The sequence below is a fragment of the Ursus americanus genome, chromosome 7, assembly GCF_024610735.1.
Source record: "Ursus americanus isolate L20-20 chromosome 7, mUrsAme1.1.p, whole genome shotgun sequence".
In the NCBI taxonomy this organism is placed as follows: domain Eukaryota; kingdom Metazoa; phylum Chordata; class Mammalia; order Carnivora; family Ursidae; genus Ursus; species Ursus americanus.
The window spans coordinates 83,709,552-83,726,466 of record NC_142133.1 but is presented as its reverse complement, the minus strand read 5'-3'; the positions used below and the strand labels follow the sequence as shown (position 1 = coordinate 83,726,466).

Below are 16,915 nucleotides of genomic sequence, written 5' to 3'. Positions count from 1 at the left end.
GGGGTGATGACGCGAATACCAGCAGGGCCTGGGAGGCGGGGCCTAGGGGCCTAGCGCTTGGCTCTTTCCAGGCTCAATTTCCCGGAAGTCAGGGAGAAAGTCGGACCTGGGCGGTCCCGGGAAGGGCGGGACCTACGGAGGTGGGTGGGGACTGGTGGCGGGGGCGGGTCCGCGTGAGGGGCGCGGGCTGGGCGGTGTGGGCGGGCGGGACGGCTAGAGGCTGGTATTCTCGCCCCTCCTCCTCCCCGCCGCGGTTTGGGGGCCTGTCCCGGGCCTTCTGTGTGCGGTCCGGGCTGTCCAACCAAAGGCATAGGTGGCTTTCTCCTAACTGTTGCTGAGGCCGGAAGGACTGGCGTTCAGCGATGAGAAAGAGAGCCGAGGCCGGCGGGGAGGGGAGCGCGCCACCCACGTGGGTTCGTGACCAGCAGGATGTCAAATCCTAATGCGCTGGGACCCAGGGAGAACATTCAGTTGTAAAGGCAATTTGTTAGAATTCTGCCCGATATTTGACTTTTGCTCTAGTAAGCAAAACGACTTTTTGAAAAGTCCTGTCCACTGGCAATCCTTACTTATCAAATTAATTTTAAACGACTTTAATTTTCTCTAAGTGTTCAGTTGGGCACCCCTTACCGAACACCGACTGAGCGCTGCCCAAGCCCCAGCTGTGCGCGGTTGTGTAAGACAGTCTGAGCACCGACGAACCGCCGAGATGGGCCCGTGAACGAGGAGACGAGGGTGAAAAGCCACCAGTTTGAGAAGTGCGGGGCAGACACCGGAGAGCGAGACTGCCTGGGCCGGGGCGGGAGGCGGGGGGCGAATACGGTTTTGAAGGGCAGAAAGTTCATTCCCATGCATTAGGCAGAGAGAAGGAAGAAGGAACAGCGAAGGGGAGACGGACCTCCCTGTGGTCAGGTGTGTGCTTATCTGTGAACTCAACATTCATTTAAAAAATTTCAACTTTCCACATTTAAATTTAAATTGGCTATGGTCCATTCCTCATTCCTATTTTTATTCCACTTCAAGATAGCTTCTTAAAAAAATTGTCCTGGAAGCACCTGGCTGGCTCAGTTGAAAGCGTGTGCGCTTCTTGGATCTCTGGGTTATGAGTTCCAACCCCATGTTGGGTGTAGAGGTTACTAAAAAAAAATAAATAAGCTTTAAAAATAATTTAAAAATTGTACTTTAAAATAATTAATGATTGATCATGATATCTAGAAGAGATATGAAACCCAGAGATGCCCTGGCCACTGCTCTCAGGATGATGGCAGTCCCTCTTTTCACTGCAGTTTGTTCTGTCTTCACTCAAGGCTTCTGGAGCGCCAGTGGCCTCTGAGTGAGCTCAGGCTAGACCTTGGACAATGTATTTCCAGACTTGCTTTCTTCAGCGGCATCACTAGCTCATCCTTTCCGGTGACAACAGGTTCGGTTATGGACACGGACAGCACTGGAAGACCTGGTTGCACATTAGGAGGCTGAGCGGAAGTAGATCAGTGTAGTGGACCGAAAGCAAAAGTCTTCACTCTAAAACTCTGAGCTGGGATAGTCAGTCCACTATGACATGTTGGCAATAGTAGAGGTTATAGACACAGCTGCTTCCACAGTGTTCCCTGGGTCCCTGTCAAAGCACTGCCTAACGGCTGCTGCCCCTCCCACTGGCTTGATCCTGGGGTCAGACCCACTTGGGACTTGCTTTTCCATGTGAGCCGGCTGGCTGTGGTCCTTTATCATAGGACACTCATCATCCCTCTAAAGTTGTAGGTTAGAATTATCTGAGTACGTTAACAAAATCCCCCGCGCAGCTTTCTATAATTCCAAAACTGTTACTTCCAGTGTTTCATGAACCAATTAGTCATCTGAAAATCTTCCCTATCTTAATCTCTGGCTCCAAATGTATATGACTTTACCTCTCCTGGGCAAACACTGGCCCATTCTCAAAATAGTACTGAGCACTGGCCCAGAAGTTAGTGAGACTCGTCAGCATTCAAAATGAGTGAGCTAAGTTTCGTTGACACACACAAGTATAGATAATTATTAGCAATATGATAGCAAGTGAAAAAGCAAGTCCCCGATTGGAGATAGGACATCCTTCTTATAAATCTAAAAACAACGAAAATGAAAACATGTACTCCTTGAATTACACATACCTGCAGAAAGCAGTAAATCTAAAGGAAAAGAAGAGAGGAGTGAACATAGTCTTTCCCTAAGCCAGACATTACCGACATTTGCAAAAGGTAAATCAATGCTACTCTTCTCACTTTGGGGGCAGGGGATATAGTTATTTTTAATAAAATACATTACTTATATTAACTTGAAATGGGTTTATTGTTTTAATGAGTAATTTAAAAATTTTCTCCATTTTATGTTGCATGCAGTAAATATCAATGGTCACAACCTACAAAAAGAAATTATTCAAGGTCTTCAATAACTTTCAAAAGTCCAAAGATTCCTGAGGCCAAAATCCTAGGAACTGCTGACCTAGAAAATAATTACAGATCAACACAGGAACACATGAAAAATAATATATTCAAACTGTGTGCTTGTAATTGCAATTTATACTTTTTCTGTAAATTGTATTTTTTGAATAATAATTTCTACCAAAATCTCTAACATGCTTCTGTAAAACACATTAGGATTTCCCAAAAGGTGCAGTTTGGGAATTCTGGGTCCTGCCCCACACCAGCAGGACTGATCTGCCCTGAACACTGCGGGGAGGGAGGGGGGAAGCTCAGCATTGTGTGTCTTAGCAAGCTACCCCCCCAACTGTGGTTTTGAAGCACAGTCACATTTCAGGACACTCCTCCCTGCTGTAGACGGCCACACTGCTTCATTTCTGTGACTCTGTTTGCTTCCCACCCCAGTCCTGTGAGGTCGACAGGCAGACCTTAGGTCTATTGGACAGATAAACAGGCCCAGGGAGTTTTTAATGACTTGCCCAAAGTCACTGAGTTTGTTGTGGAACTGGAACTTGATCCCCAATCTTCGGAATGTTAATCTTAAACTGTGCTCAGCACCAACGAGGAATCCGGAGGCAGTCAGGTGAGAGCAGAAGCCAGCGAGCTCATTTTGCTGCCTGTCGTCAAGGAAGAGAGGCTAGCCCCAGAACAGGAGTTCCCTCCGTGGGCCTGGCCATTGTAGCCAGACATTCACTCCGATCCAGCCGGCCTGTACGCTGTGCATGGGGCGCGAGGATCACCTGCTACATTCAGGGTCTTACAGTTCACGCCCTGAGGTCCTAGGGTTAAGGTAGTCACCCCTGGAAATTACGCCCATGACCACCCAGAACCTGGATGGGGTGTGGTCGGCCACAAGAGTCAGTTCCTCATCTGAATACTTCCCGGTCCACCGTCCATCATCCCACAGCCCCTCCCCCCATCATACCAATGGCTGGGCAGTGGGACCTTGGCCCTGGTGCAGGTAATACGGGGGGGGGGGGGCAGGGGAGCTTTTCTGTAGAGGATTTTAAAATGATAATAAAACTAAATCAAATTTTCTAAATGTTGCCAGTGATAAATGCACCATCCAAAAAACCCCTTTCTTGTTGGTCTAAGTCTGAACAAACAGTTGTGGTATACTGAGTTTAAAGTGTGTGTGTGTGTGTAGTCACCCATTTTTATTACAAATCTTTTTTTTTATTTAAGGTTTGTTGTATTTTAGAGAGGGAGCAAGAGAGCACGAGTGGGAGGGGCAGAGGGAGAAGGAGAGAGAATCTGAAGCGGACCACGCTTAGCTCAGAGTCTGACTCGGGGCTTGACCTCAAGACCCTGAGATCTGGACCCAGGTGCCCCCATTTTAAATCTTTAACAACATTACGGTTTACATGGACTTCAGCTCCACAGCCTCGCCGTGACAAGCTGGCTCCAGCAGCGTGCACTCCGCGACAAGCGCACCGGCTCAGGGGCTCTGGTGGGCTGCAGGCGCCCACCAGGCGCCGCGTCCTCCTGCAGGGTGCAGCTCCAGGCGCCGCGTCCTTCTGCATTTGGACAATACGTCTGAAGCCAGCAGGGGCAGCTCGGTGACTGTGAAGATGGAGAAGTCGGCCTGGAATTTGCATTACTTCACAGCGTCATTCCCTGTGATCACTTGTGTTATAGATTAGACAGTGAAATGGCGGTGACAGCTCCAAGCTGACATGTTTTTGTTGAAGAGTAGATTTTAGGGGTGCTGGCCGGCTCCGTTGCAGGAGCGTGCAACTCCTGATTTCGGGGTTGCGAGTTCCAGGCCCACGTTGGGTGCTGAGATGCCCGAAATAAATAAAAATAAAGAGTGGATTTTAGTTTGTACATTAAATATTTTACTGAATGTGAACGATGTCTTTAAGATTGAAATTTATTCTTTTTAAATGTTAATGATTGGTTTTGAAAGAGTGAATTAGGAAGATAATAATGATGATGGCATGATGATAACTGAAAATACTTTTATTGACTGGAGAAGGAGGCTAACAGTAAGCCACTCGGCATCACATGTGGGGGGACTCCCATGCCCTCCGCTAGCCCCTGACACACGCAACCCAGGTTCCTACCAGTTGTGGGTCGTATTCCCAGTCTCAGCCTGAACAGCGGCAGAAAATGCCCTCATGTAGCCCCAGGAACATGATTACCGAGCTAAGGGCATCTCAACTGCAGTCGTCTGGAGACAACGTACTTCTGTTATTTCCCTAAAGGTGACCTGTTACCAAGAACAATACCAGCAAAGTGTGATGCCTGAGGATCATCAGGTCTGCAGGGCTTTGTCAATCGACTTTCCCAACCTCGGGAGGCCCTTGGCTCATGGGGGTGGGGATACTGGTATGCTAGAATGCAGAGTGATTGTGGACTTCTGTGGGGTGCACAGGGTGAGCACACGGCAGGACCGAGAGTAGAAATGCAGTGCATGAATCATGTCCCCCAGACCTCTCCTGTTCTCCCCCAGCCCTGACCTGTGCAGCTCACACACTGGCTGCACGACAATTTATTAGCTGTATACATTTGGTGAGTTGCCTAAAGTCTCTGTTCTCCCATCTGAAAACTGGAGATAATGACACCGTGTGTGATGGCTGTGAATACGGACAGCATGCAGCCTCTAATCCAGTCTGATACGAAAGCGTGTTCCCCATGTCACATTACTACTTTCATCCTGTACATGTTTCATGAAGGCTCATGAAAAGAATGGTGTTGATTTGATGAAATATATTGATGAGCAAATTATCAGTTTATGATAAAAATCAAGTGCATTTCTCTGTATCTTAAATATTAACGTTTGAACAGTTACCTTTTGTCCACCTAATCCACCAATCACCCACCATCCACCTAGGTCACCCATGTCTACAGATCAGATACTGTTACACAGGAAGGGTGACTTCGAAACTTTCCAGAAGAAGCCAGTGACCTTGCTTCATTATACGCAGTTGATTTTCACATTCATCGCAGGCTTGCACCTTCATTTCATTCCCATGCTCCCTACTGGCCACCAGATAATAATTATGAAAACCCTGGCAGCTCTAAGTGGCGGGGAGAGACAAAACCTTTTGCTAAATTCAATTCATTAATTCTTGATCGGCCAGACAGGTCCATAAATTTGTTTTACTGGCAAGGACTCTGCGGTAACTCTCCTCCTGTCACTTTATCATTAACACCGGGAGCAGCGGTGTGGAAGGGAACGACTTTGCAGTCTGGGCACGCTCATCTGTCTGACCTCTAGGCTTTCTGCCTCAGGTGCTGACATTATACATTCCCAGCACAGGGTCCTTTAATGGGGGACTTGACCCAACGTAGGATACACACACACACACACACACACACACACACACACACACACACACATATCTTGGCTGTTTAACTACCCCGACAGTATTCTGTCCCGGACCAGAACTACCCAGGCAGGGTCCCTTCATGACCAAACTGTCGATTCTCTAATTCATTTCCTTCATTCTGAAAGGGATTTTCGTTCCCTGTTACTAGCTATTGTAATTCCTCTCGACATCTGGTCCCTTGTTACTCTGTGTCATCCCTGGACCGGCCTCATGGGTATCACCTGAGAGCAAGTTAGAAGTATAGAATATTGAGCCCCAGCCCAGAACTTCTGAATCAGAATCTGTATTTTACAATGATCACCAGGTGATTCCTTTGCATGTTAAAGTTGAAGAAACACTGTTTTTTAAAGAATATAGTTTTGTATTTTAGTGACAAATGAAGAATGCATAGTTGGGGAATTTGGGACATGACATGTTTGATTTCAGGTAAGCATTTTCTTCTTTAAATAGCTGAAGACTTATATGAGTTAAAACATGGGATTTAAATTGCAACGTATTGCAATTACATTGTGTTATAACATATGGGTGTCTTTTATGAAACAATGCTAGCAGGACTCAGACAATCTGGAAACAACGTAAACCTAAGGAATATTTTCCACTTGAAATTTTGGATATGATTTAAAGGTATTATATTTCCCAGTTATTTAAAAATTTTGATTTTTATATACTGATTGTAATTTATGACATCCCTCATTGGCTTTAGGAAGTTTCAACTGGATTAACATTAAAGTAATAAATATTAACATTTATCCAAAGTCTTCTGAGAAATTGAAGTTCTATATTTATGACTTTTTAAAGATTTATTTATTTGAGGGAGAGAGCACACACATGAGAATGTCGGGGGGAGGGGTGGAGGGAGAGGGAGAGAGGGTTGTGTAGGAGGTACAGAATTCCTGTTCTGTGACCTGTAGGTTTTTGTAATTCTCCCCCTAGAAAGGACTGTAAGGTCACAGATACACAGGAGGGCTAGTAAACTGATCACATGAACTGAAGAACACGTACTGAAGATCATCATGCCAGTTGTGAAGAGCAAGGCGGCCTCGAGAGGACCTCCATGAGGTACCCTCGTGCCAAGATTCTGGTCTCCAATACCATTTCTCCAATTAAAGGTTTTCTCCTTTTTGGAGAAAAGGTTAATCCCATGTCTGAGACAGAACGGTGTAAAACTAGCCTGGATCACCTTGTGCTAGAAAGCAAGATGTTCACAGATGAGTGGAGACGATGGGGCATGGAAACTCATCTGAAAGGGGCTAACGTTTTAATGTCTCCTACAAGTTCTGCTGGCCAAAACTGAGTGCAACAGTTTGAACATCAAAGCAGAACACTGGTTTGACTGATAGACAGTACATCTGAGCAGTCATGAGTCCGTAATACACACACACACACACACACACACACACACACACACACACACACACGATGGCTGACAAAGTGAAAGTAAGTGAAGAGGACAGATTACATCCTTCTTGAGACTTGTTATTCAATCCTATTGGTATTACTGACTCATTTATTGTACAGTTAAATAAAGAAACCAGTAAATACATAAACACCAGTTAGTAGGCATTTCCTAACATGGATGTCAGCACAGCGATCCGTAGTTGTGACTGAGAGCCTAAAAACACCTGCTGAATGTACACGTGCAACATTCTATCAGGTTCCAAGTTTTAAAAATTCAGCATATTCCACCAGGCTTATAATAATGTATTGATTTGAAGGTTCTCTGTGACAGCTACTTAAAAATGTACCTTAAAAAAGTTAGGAACATTAAAAGGATAAGAGACTACTATGAACAACTCTACTCACATAAATTCAACCTATTGAATGGGAGCAATTCCTCTAAAAGCACAAACTGCCAAATCTCATTCAATGTGAAATAGAAAATTTTAATACCCTTGTAACTGTTGAATTTAATTTGTAATTTTAAAAACCTCTAAAAAAAAAAAAAAAAGAAATCTCCAGGCCCTAATGATTTCATGGCAGAATTCAAGTAGATGCTTGAAGAATTATCTGATTCTACACAAGCTTTTCTGGGAAACAGAAGATGAGGGAACACTTCCCCATACTTCTCATTTTATGATGCTGGTATTAACCTAATACCAAAACCAGACTATAATAGTGCAAAAAAGAAAACTATAGATCAATGTCCCTGATGAACACAGACACAACAAAGTCATCAACAAAATATTAGTAAATGGAACACAGCAATATTAAAAAGAATGATATTCTACGACCAAGTGGGGTTTACTACAAATTTGAGGCGGGTTCATTACTTCAAAATCAATTAATGAAGTCCACCATATTAACAGGCTAAGAAGAAAAACTCTCATGATCCTATTAATTGATGCATAAAAAGCATCTGACATAATATCACTCAAGATAAAAACTCTCTGGAAAATAGGGATAGAGGGGATCTTCCTCAACCCAATAAAGAACATTCACAAAGAAACCTAATGTTAACATCACACCTATGATGAGAGACAATGCTTTCCCCGGGGGGGGGGGGAGCAAGGAGGTCCTTCCTGACCACTCCTATTCAACAGAGTGCTGGAAACCAGAAAAAACTTCACTGAATACACCTCCCGCACTTTGGTAGAGTGTGGCCGGGACGAAAGCCAGGCATGTAGAGTAAGGACACGAACATGGTTCAGCAAGTGTGTTCAGAATGACTGCCTAGGTAAGATTAGAGGAGCAGCTCTACTTTTCTTTCTTTCTGGAACATGTTTCAAGTTGACTCTTCATTTTCCAAGGAGATAGTGGTTTTTTTTCTTTTTAGCATTATTAACAAAACATAACTTTACAAATCTGATGAACGTGAGGCACCTGGGTGGCTCAGTCAGTTAAGTGTCTGCTTTCTGCTCAGGTCATGATCCCGGAATCCTAGGATTGAGTCCCGTATCAGGCTCCTTGCTCAGTGGGGAGTCTGCTTCTCCCTCTGCTCTCTTTCAAATAAGTAAAATCTTTAAAAGAAAATCTGATGAACGCAATCGTACCTATTACCTAGTGTAATGTTTTCAGCATCTTTCAGTGCTTGGCCCGTGGGGACTGTGAGGGGCACAGTGACTGTTAAATCTAACAGGTGAGGAAACTGAACCTCAAGGAGATGAAATTCTGTGACCACAGCCAGAGAATCTGGCACCAGTTGTTCCCTGTCTGGAAGGCTCTTCTCCCGGGTGAAAAGCTCCTACTTCTCTTCTACATCTCAGGTTAATTCCCTCTTCCAAAAACTTCCCTGACTTCTTAAAGCATGAATCCTCCCTTGTCCCCTTTGATATGGGAAACAAGGGCAAAAGAAAAATTAAACTTCCTTACTACATACAGCCCATTGGAAAGTCCTTGAAACAGAGTGTCTTTCCTCTGGGAGCTTGGTTGCCTTGATGTCAACACTTTGCTAAGGACCCTCCAGGATCCTGCGAGTCTAGTTTAAACAAACAGAAATTCCTTTGGACTTTCCTCCAGTATATATGTTGACAGTCATGCCCCAAGCGTGTGCCCCACCGATATGCATCTGAAGGATCTCATGACTAAGGTTTTATTAGATGGTAATAAATGACTTTTCTCAGCAATAGCTAGTCCCCTCAAGGTCCTGGAAACCTTGCTTCCAAACTCCTTACAGACTTAGCCTATCCCTCACCCCCACCCAACTTTAAAGTATATAATTGGCCACTCCTCATGACCCCAGGGCAGCTCTTTCTGCCCATGGGTCCTGACCTACTGCTTTAATAAATCCACCTTTTTGCACCAAAGACATCTTGAGAATTCTTTCTTGGCCCTTGGCTCCAGACCCCAACATTTCCACAACACCCTTAACTCATTTTACTGCTGTTTGTTCCCATACTTCGTGATACCATTTACGTGAGGTCTTCTTTACTGAAGGGTAATCTTCCTGAGGACAAGGATTCAGCGGGTTCTCCTTATCACTAGCACCTACTGCAGTACTAGCAGAGTACGGACATCACACATTATTTGTAAATTATGTTTTTAGTTCCTCTACACATGAACGTGAAGTGGCAGCATGGCACAAAGGTAGGCACTTTTCCAATAAATCCATTTTTGTTGAACCGGGTATTTTTGTGCCATCCCTCAAGATTTCATCTCGGTGTGCTGGCATTAAGGTCAGGCTCTGCCCAGCTGGAAAAACCCTCCCCGGCACTCGGCCCCTGCCCGCGTCGCGGACCCCCGAGCCCGTTACCAGCGCTGAGTCCGGCTGTCCGGTCCCTGCCCGCGTCGCGGACCCCCGAGCCTGTTACCCCTGGGACACCCCCCCAACCAGCAAGTGACGCCCCGAGCCCGCCCCCTAGGCGTTTGCGGACTTCCCGGAACTGCCCGCCCCCCAGCGCCGCGGACCCGAGGGCTAAGTGTTTGCGGCCCGAAAAGCGCGTTTAGTCGTAAAGCACTTCGCTCCCGAAGCGCTCGAACAAACGTCATGCCATTGGGTTCTCTACGGCACAACTGGAATCCGAATCTCTGCTTCCTTTCATGGCTTCAGCGGGGAAATGAGATTCCTCGGGTTAAGCGGGTGTTTTTTAAACGTCCTCTCTTCGGGACGGAGTTGCTTTTCGCGGGCCCCCGACCCCGCCCAGACCCCCAGCCCGGCCCCCCGACTCCCGCCTGCGACTACTGCAGCTGCCCGGGCCACGCCAGCCAACCACAGCCGAAAGGAAACGCGGCGGGCGGAGGAGAGTTCCCAACGCACTGGTCCCCCAGCCTCTTCCTGGGACTCTCTAGGCTTCGACCGCTTTTCAGTGGTTCTTCCGGTTTCTCTACTCGTACTGTTCCCGCCTCTTCCTTTTCGCCGTCGGGATTTGAGGATCTCTCGCGAGACTTAGGCCTCTTCCTAGGCCGGCGCTCTCACTGAGGTATGTTGGCGGCCTACGCTCCGTCGGACTTTTCAGCTAACTCTGAGGAAAACACGTTTCGGAGTTCGCCCTGGATCGGCGGGCCCTGCTCACCGGGCGGGGATACGGCCGATTACCCGGGCTGTGCCCCCCGATGGCTTCTGCGGGGTGGAGCGGGGCCGGGGTGGGGGCCGGCGGGGGTCTGCAGCTCGGGGCCGCGGACAGCTCAGCTAGGACGCTCTGTGCTTGCAGGAGAAGGCCATGTTCAGTTCGAGCGCGAAGATCGTGAAGCCCAATGGCGAGAAGCCGGACGAGTTCGAGTCCGGCATCTCCCAGGTGAGGGGCGGGCAGGGCCGGCGCCCCGGCGGCGTGTCCTCCCGACCCCGGCTCCTGTCCCCCCACCCGCGCATGTCCCCTTCCCCGGCACGAGTCCCCCGGCTGCTGTCCCCCCGGCGGCGTGTCCTCCTCCGCGCATGTCCCCCTTCCCCGGCGGCGTGTGTCCTCCCCCATCTCGTGTGCTCCCCACCCTCTGTCTCCCGGCAGCGTGTCACCGCCCCCGACCCCCCCAGCGGGAGTCCCGGCGCGCGTCACCCCGGTGGAGGTGGGGGACACACGTCCGGGAGGAGCCCACGAGTGGCGGCGGGCCCGCACGTGGGTGGATCGTGGACCCCCCGCCGGCCGGGCCGGCCACTGAGGCTCGACTCCTGCTGCTTTCCTTAGGCTCTCCTTGAGTTGGAGATGAACTCCGACCTCAAAGCCCAGCTAAGGGAGCTGAATATCACGGCAGCCAAGGTGAAGTTTACCTTCTTTATGGGGGGGGGCGGGGTTTCCAGCGGTTCTCTCCACCCCACGCCCGGGAGAAGCTGCTTGTCAGGAATGTCTGCAAATCCCATCGCCTGGGACCTTGCAGCCTGGCTCGTGAGCACGTGTCAGAGCCGCCGGGGCTGGTGTGGTGCTGCGGATGGGCCTCCTCCGGGCGCGGGGGGTGGGCTTGCAGGATGGGGAGGGGGTCAGCCGGGTTCCCTGGCCCCCGCATTGTGCTGCCGCAGGGGAGTAAGAAAATGGGCAGAGACAGAGGGTCTGGGACGCCTGCTCTTCTGACTTGCGGTGTCTGATCAGGCACAACACTCCAGCTTGACTTCTGACCTGGTTGCAGTGTCTACTTTCTCACTCTCCAGAGCAGTTGTCTTGACTCAGAGTGTGGGTCTAGTGTGCAGATGATGGGAAGTGAAGTTTCCCAGATTCCGGTCTTCAGTTCAAAGCTGCCATATATTTGCACAGGTGGAGAGGTTGTGCAGAGGACAGCCAGCCCCGTTTTGGGTTGCAAGCAAGTTTATGTCCTGTAGTCAGTGCTAGTCTTGCATCCTGGTTGTCCGCAAGTTCATAGAAATCTGTCAGATCTGCGGGGCAGGAGGAAGAGGGACAGTGGGGTTGTAGGGGGTGGTGGACAAAGAGCTGGAAGATGATTTTAAAAGGAACTTTTACGTCAGAGGTGTTTCATGCATATGACAGTGTTTGCGCACAGTGTTTTCATTCAGGATTGTACTTGCATGGGAAGAATGGATGGTATGAAATGAAAATAATGTTTGTTTTTTTTCTTTAGGAAATTGAAGTTGGTGGTGGTCGGAAAGCTATTATCATCTTTGTTCCCGTTCCTCAACTGAAATCTTTCCAGAAAATCCAAGTCCGGCTAGTCCGTGAATTGGAGAAAAAGTTCAGTGGGAAGCACGTTGTCTTTATCGCTCAGGTATCTGTTGTACTGTTGAATGTCTTATTGTGGGAATTTTTTAAATCACTGTGTTTGAGGGGAAAAAATCACTTTGATTTTGTGTTTGCAACAGCAAAAGTACATTTTTGGTGTTTGATGTGAAAAAGGCTTTGTGTTCATAACGGCAGAAATGTAGTGGGTTGTTTGCAGAGGAATCAAGCTAGATGTGTGCTTGGTCTGAGCTGAGGTTCTTCTGCTTGAGACCCACGCTGTGGAAGTGCATCAGCTGTGGACTTTGGGAGGAGAGCAGATGCTAAGGAATAGTTTAAGTTCAGATCTGGCCTCGGTGCAAACAGCTCTGTGGGAACGAAGGGCCAGACTGACGAATTCGGTATTGTGCTGTCTCCGTGGTCATGTTCTACTCCTGTAGGCAGTGGGCCTGACAGTGTGGGTGTGCCGGCTTCAGGGGGTCGGTTGGGAGTACTTCGTAGGATTTCTTAGTAGCTTGTTTGCTCTGGGTTGGTTGACTTCCACAAACTTTGAATTTATTCTGTTACTGCTTTTTCCTTTTTTTTTTTTCTTTTAAAGCAGTTTGACAGTTCTTAGCTTTCTGCCAACTCAAGGTTTTTCTTTTTTCCATGGTAATTTTTACTTTACAGAGGAGAATTCTGCCTAAGCCAACTCGAAAAAGCCGTACAAAAAATAAGCAAAAGCGTCCCAGGAGGTGAGTATTTTATCAGTGTCAAAAAAGTGTACTGTAGGGGCATCTGGGTGGCTCATTGGGTTAAGCGTCCAACTCTGGATCTCAGCTCAGGTCTTGATCTCCGGGTCGTGAGTTCAGACCCTGTGTTGGTCCCCACTTTAGGCTTTTGGGCCCCATGTGGGGCGTGGAGCCTGCTTTTAAAAAAAAAAAAGTATGTTTTAAACCATTTACTAACAACTCTTGATATGCATGGGTTTTTTGTAGTAAGAATTGCGGTAGGTTTCTGAAATTAAACAGTGATAGTTTAGGAAAGCTGTTCACATGGGAATATTTACTGAGTAACATGGTTTTCTCTATAATTACGTATAAATGTTTTAAAATTGTGGAGGTAAGTATTTGTGTACTTACATAGGTAATATAAAAATAGGTCACTGCTATCTCAAAAGGTGAGACTTTCCTCCAGTTCTTTGGGCAAAGGATAGGAGCAATGAGGGACGGTAGTGCTGAGGGACGAAGCGCAGGTGTGCGGGAGGTGGCCTTTCATTTTTGCTGTGAATTAAGGCTAAGAAATTAGGTGGGGGGCGCCTGGGTGGCACAGCGGTTAAGCGTCTGCCTTCGGCTCAGGGCGTGATCCCGGCGTTATGGGATCGAGCCCCACATCAGGCTCTTCCACTATGGGCCTGCTTCTTCCTCTCCCACTCCCCCTGCTTGTGTTCCCTCTCTCGCTGGCTGTCTCTATCTCTGTCGAATAAATAAATAAAATCTTAAAAAAAAAAAAGAAATTAGGTGGATTTTCCTGTTTCCGACATACGGGTTGAAAGTGTTCTGCAGTTGTAGATGCCAATGGACGGTGTTCTTTAAGCTTGACTTACAGGTTATCTGGCATAAACTCAGATACTGAGTGGTGTTGGCTCCTTGATCTGGGCCTTTCAGTATTCTGTGAAGTGTGGTTTCACAGAGTTGGGTTATTGGATCCCTGCAGGCCCTGCCCTGGGAAACAGCTTGGGAAAGAACGCTCTAGTGTCTCTAACTGCCAGGTAGGCAACAAGCTTGAGTCTGCCCTTTGTATTACTTTTCCTCAGAGGATAAGGAAAAGTGACTCAGGGCTTGGAGATCTGCTGTTTCAGCTAGTGCTGGTAATGCTGGGATTTTTAAAACGCAGTCTTGTTTGTAAAGCCACTAAGAGTTCGTGATAGGACTCTAGTGCTGTGGGCAGATGTCACTGTGGGAAAGGAGTGGTGGGGGAGACTGGAAGGGCAGGTGCCAGAGTTTCTGGAATTTGAGTCGTACGTATTTGAACCTGTTTTATGGGCAGTGGAGTAACATAAGAATTCAGGGATTTTTTGGTATTCTGGGTAGTTTGTGTGACATCCAACACAGGAGGTAATCGAGAGCATCTAGTCTGTTAGAGCCCGAGTTCGTTCTTTGAGTATGAAAACAAACCCTTGCTTGGCATCCAGTAGACTCGCCCATCCACAGCCCCTCATCCCAAACTTGTGTTTTCCACATTTTCTCAGGTGATGACTTCACTGGGTTCCTGGTGACCTGGTCTCCACATTGGAGGCCTTCTGTTCACCTAGGCCGAGCTCTCGGCCACAGGCATAGCGGTTTTGCCACTTTCCACTGCCTGCAGACCTCTTTCCTTCTTTAGTACTTCGCTTTCTCCTGCACAGATTAGATCCTGAGATTTACTTGTTCTGGTTTCTAGTCTATAGCAGGGTTTCCGTTACTTTCCCTCTGAGGCATTCCGTTCTCTCGCTGGTGATTATTAGAGTTGCCTTGCCATGGCTCCCCCTTGTAAAAGACGATGTTGGAATCTGAGAGAAGGTGCCAAGGCTAGCTTTGATGCCATTCAGATTGGTTTTAAGGGAGACGACAGTTGACCAATTTCCATATTTGTGTGCCTTCCTAGTAATTCATGGGTAGCAGTGATCAGTTGGGCCGTCTGTGTCATTTGCTTTCTGGAAGGTGATGGAGGCTTCGGGAAGTGGATTTCCCCTGGGCTTGCTCTCTGTGGCTGTGGAACAGTAAGACCTTTGCAGGCGTTTTAGAGCCTCTGGAAAGTGTGTGTAGGAACTGCTGGATCTGAAATGCAAGCGAGTGGAGTGTAGTATCCCATCTGCCGAGGGTGAGACGGACGACCTGGATGAGTTCCCTACACAAGGTAGCTCCGTAAACACTGGCGATAACTACCTCTTCACTCTTCTCTCATTCTTGGCATCTTGGGGTACATGACAGATAACCCCAAAGTTTGGAATTTGTCGAATCTAGCTCTTGTCAGGCAGCCCGATACGTTGTGAACTCGAAGTGCCACCGGGAGAGGAGTGAGGTCACCGTGGCACTTTGTGTGACGGGGTGAAAATGGGAGCTCAGGCGGGGCTGCCATCGCAGAGCTGGTGATAGAGCAGTTCCTCCCTCCTAGAGAACGAGGAGTCTTGGAGGTGTCTTGGAGACCGTGGAGAGCCCTCGAAGGATCTTGCCTAATGGGTTGTGTGATCACATAGGGTTTTCGATCGATTTGACAGCATTGGAGAGGGGTGTTTTGGAGTTGAGCGAGTAGAAAGGAGGCTGCTACAGCGATTCAGTCTAGAAATTGTGAGTGCAGATGAGCCTGAAGAGGTTCGTGACGGTGGAGGGGCTCGTTAGCCTCCCGCTTGCTGGGGATGATCACCTGGAATGGCGTGGTGTGTGTGCGGTTTTCAGGGTTTCACGTTTCACATACCCTAAGCTTTTGAGATAAATAAATACGGTACTTGTTACCCTGTCTGGTTTGGCAGTGGCTCTTTTGTGATCCATTAAATGTAAGTAGTGTATTTGAAAACTGGTGTTAATTTGGTTTCGGAAACCTGGGGTTTGCTGTTGACGTTTTTGACTTTTGAGGGGCTCCCAGGAGGGCAGACCTTCCTCGATGTCTTAACTTTTGTCACCATATTCTTTCAGCCGCACATTGACAGCCGTGCATGACGCGATCCTGGAGGACTTGGTTTTCCCAAGTGAAATTGTGGGCAAGAGAATCCGTGTGAAACTGGATGGCAGCCGGCTCATAAAGGTTCATTTGGATAAAGCACAGCAGAACAACGTGGAGCACAAGGTAGGGGGGTGGCTGCATTGTGGGAGGCTCCTGACACAGATGAGGGGGAGAGGCAGCGTAACCCGTCTCCCATGTACCGCCAGATCCAGCAGTAGTAAACTCAGCCAGCTTTTTCCATCTGTACCTCGGCCCACTTCCCTTTGGATTATATGTCCGGTTTTATAGTGGGGGATGTTTTGGAAATGGGGATTCTCTGCCTTTTAAATTATTAGGAAAATTAGAAGTAAAGTAATTCCTTTTCGTACGATGGTATATCCTTTGGGGTGGGATGTTGGTAGTGTTAGACTCTGGGAGGACTGTCCCTTCACTTCATTCCCGGTGAAGCGTAGCTGATGTGGACAGCCCTTGGGCTCCCTCGCGGACTCTCGGCTGCTTGGCCATGAGGAGCACCACGCTCTGGCCCTGAGGTGTAAGTGGAGCCCTGTCCCGCAGCATCGCAGGTGAGCTTGTCCCCAGGCTCGTATATTCCTCGTTTTCTCAGTACCTGGTTGCTGAGGGGAAAAACCACGCAGGGCACAAAACCGTTAGGCTTTAAGATGAATGTGTGTGTTTAAAAGTTTTGTGATGAATTCTTTCTTTCCTTGTAGGTTGAAACTTTTTCTGGGGTCTATAAGAAGCTCACAGGCAAGGATGTTAACTTTGAGTTCCCCGAGTTTCAGTTGTAAACAAAAATGATTAAATAAAACTTTCACAGTATTCTGTTTTAGGTGGTGTGTTTTTCAAAATTTCAGAGATGTCGTTGTATGACCGTCTACATTATCAGTAGCTCCCTGCGTAGGCTGGAAGAATT

General features: G+C 47.8%; 1 protein-coding gene across 1 annotated transcript; it reads left to right on the top strand.

Annotated features, from left to right (window-relative positions):
* The first annotated feature begins 10,508 nt into the window (after nucleotides 1-10,508).
* RPS7 (ribosomal protein S7) lies at nucleotides 10,509-16,821 on the top strand. The gene is made up of 7 exons (XM_045788902.2): nucleotides 10,509-10,644; nucleotides 10,876-10,959; nucleotides 11,344-11,415; nucleotides 12,227-12,370; nucleotides 12,991-13,055; nucleotides 15,975-16,125; nucleotides 16,713-16,821. Exons 2-7 carry the CDS (start codon nucleotides 10,885-10,887, stop codon nucleotides 16,788-16,790), a joined length of 585 nt encoding a protein of 194 aa, XP_045644858.1. The 5' UTR covers nucleotides 10,509-10,644; nucleotides 10,876-10,884; the 3' UTR covers nucleotides 16,791-16,821.
* The last annotated feature ends 94 nt before the right edge of the window (nucleotides 16,822-16,915 follow it).

Excerpts from the sequence above, each read along its gene's own strand:
- RPS7 (XM_045788902.2), top strand. The coding sequence starts at position 10,885 with ATGTTCAGTTCGAGCGCGAAGATCGTGAAGCCCAATGGCGAGAAGCCG. Across the intron at positions 11,416-12,226 it reads TGAATATCACGGCAGCCAAG|GAAATTGAAGTTGGTGGTGG; the intron begins GTGAAGTTTACC and ends TTTTTTCTTTAG. Across the intron at positions 13,056-15,974 it reads AAGCAAAAGCGTCCCAGGAG|CCGCACATTGACAGCCGTGC; the intron begins GTGAGTATTTTA and ends ATATTCTTTCAG.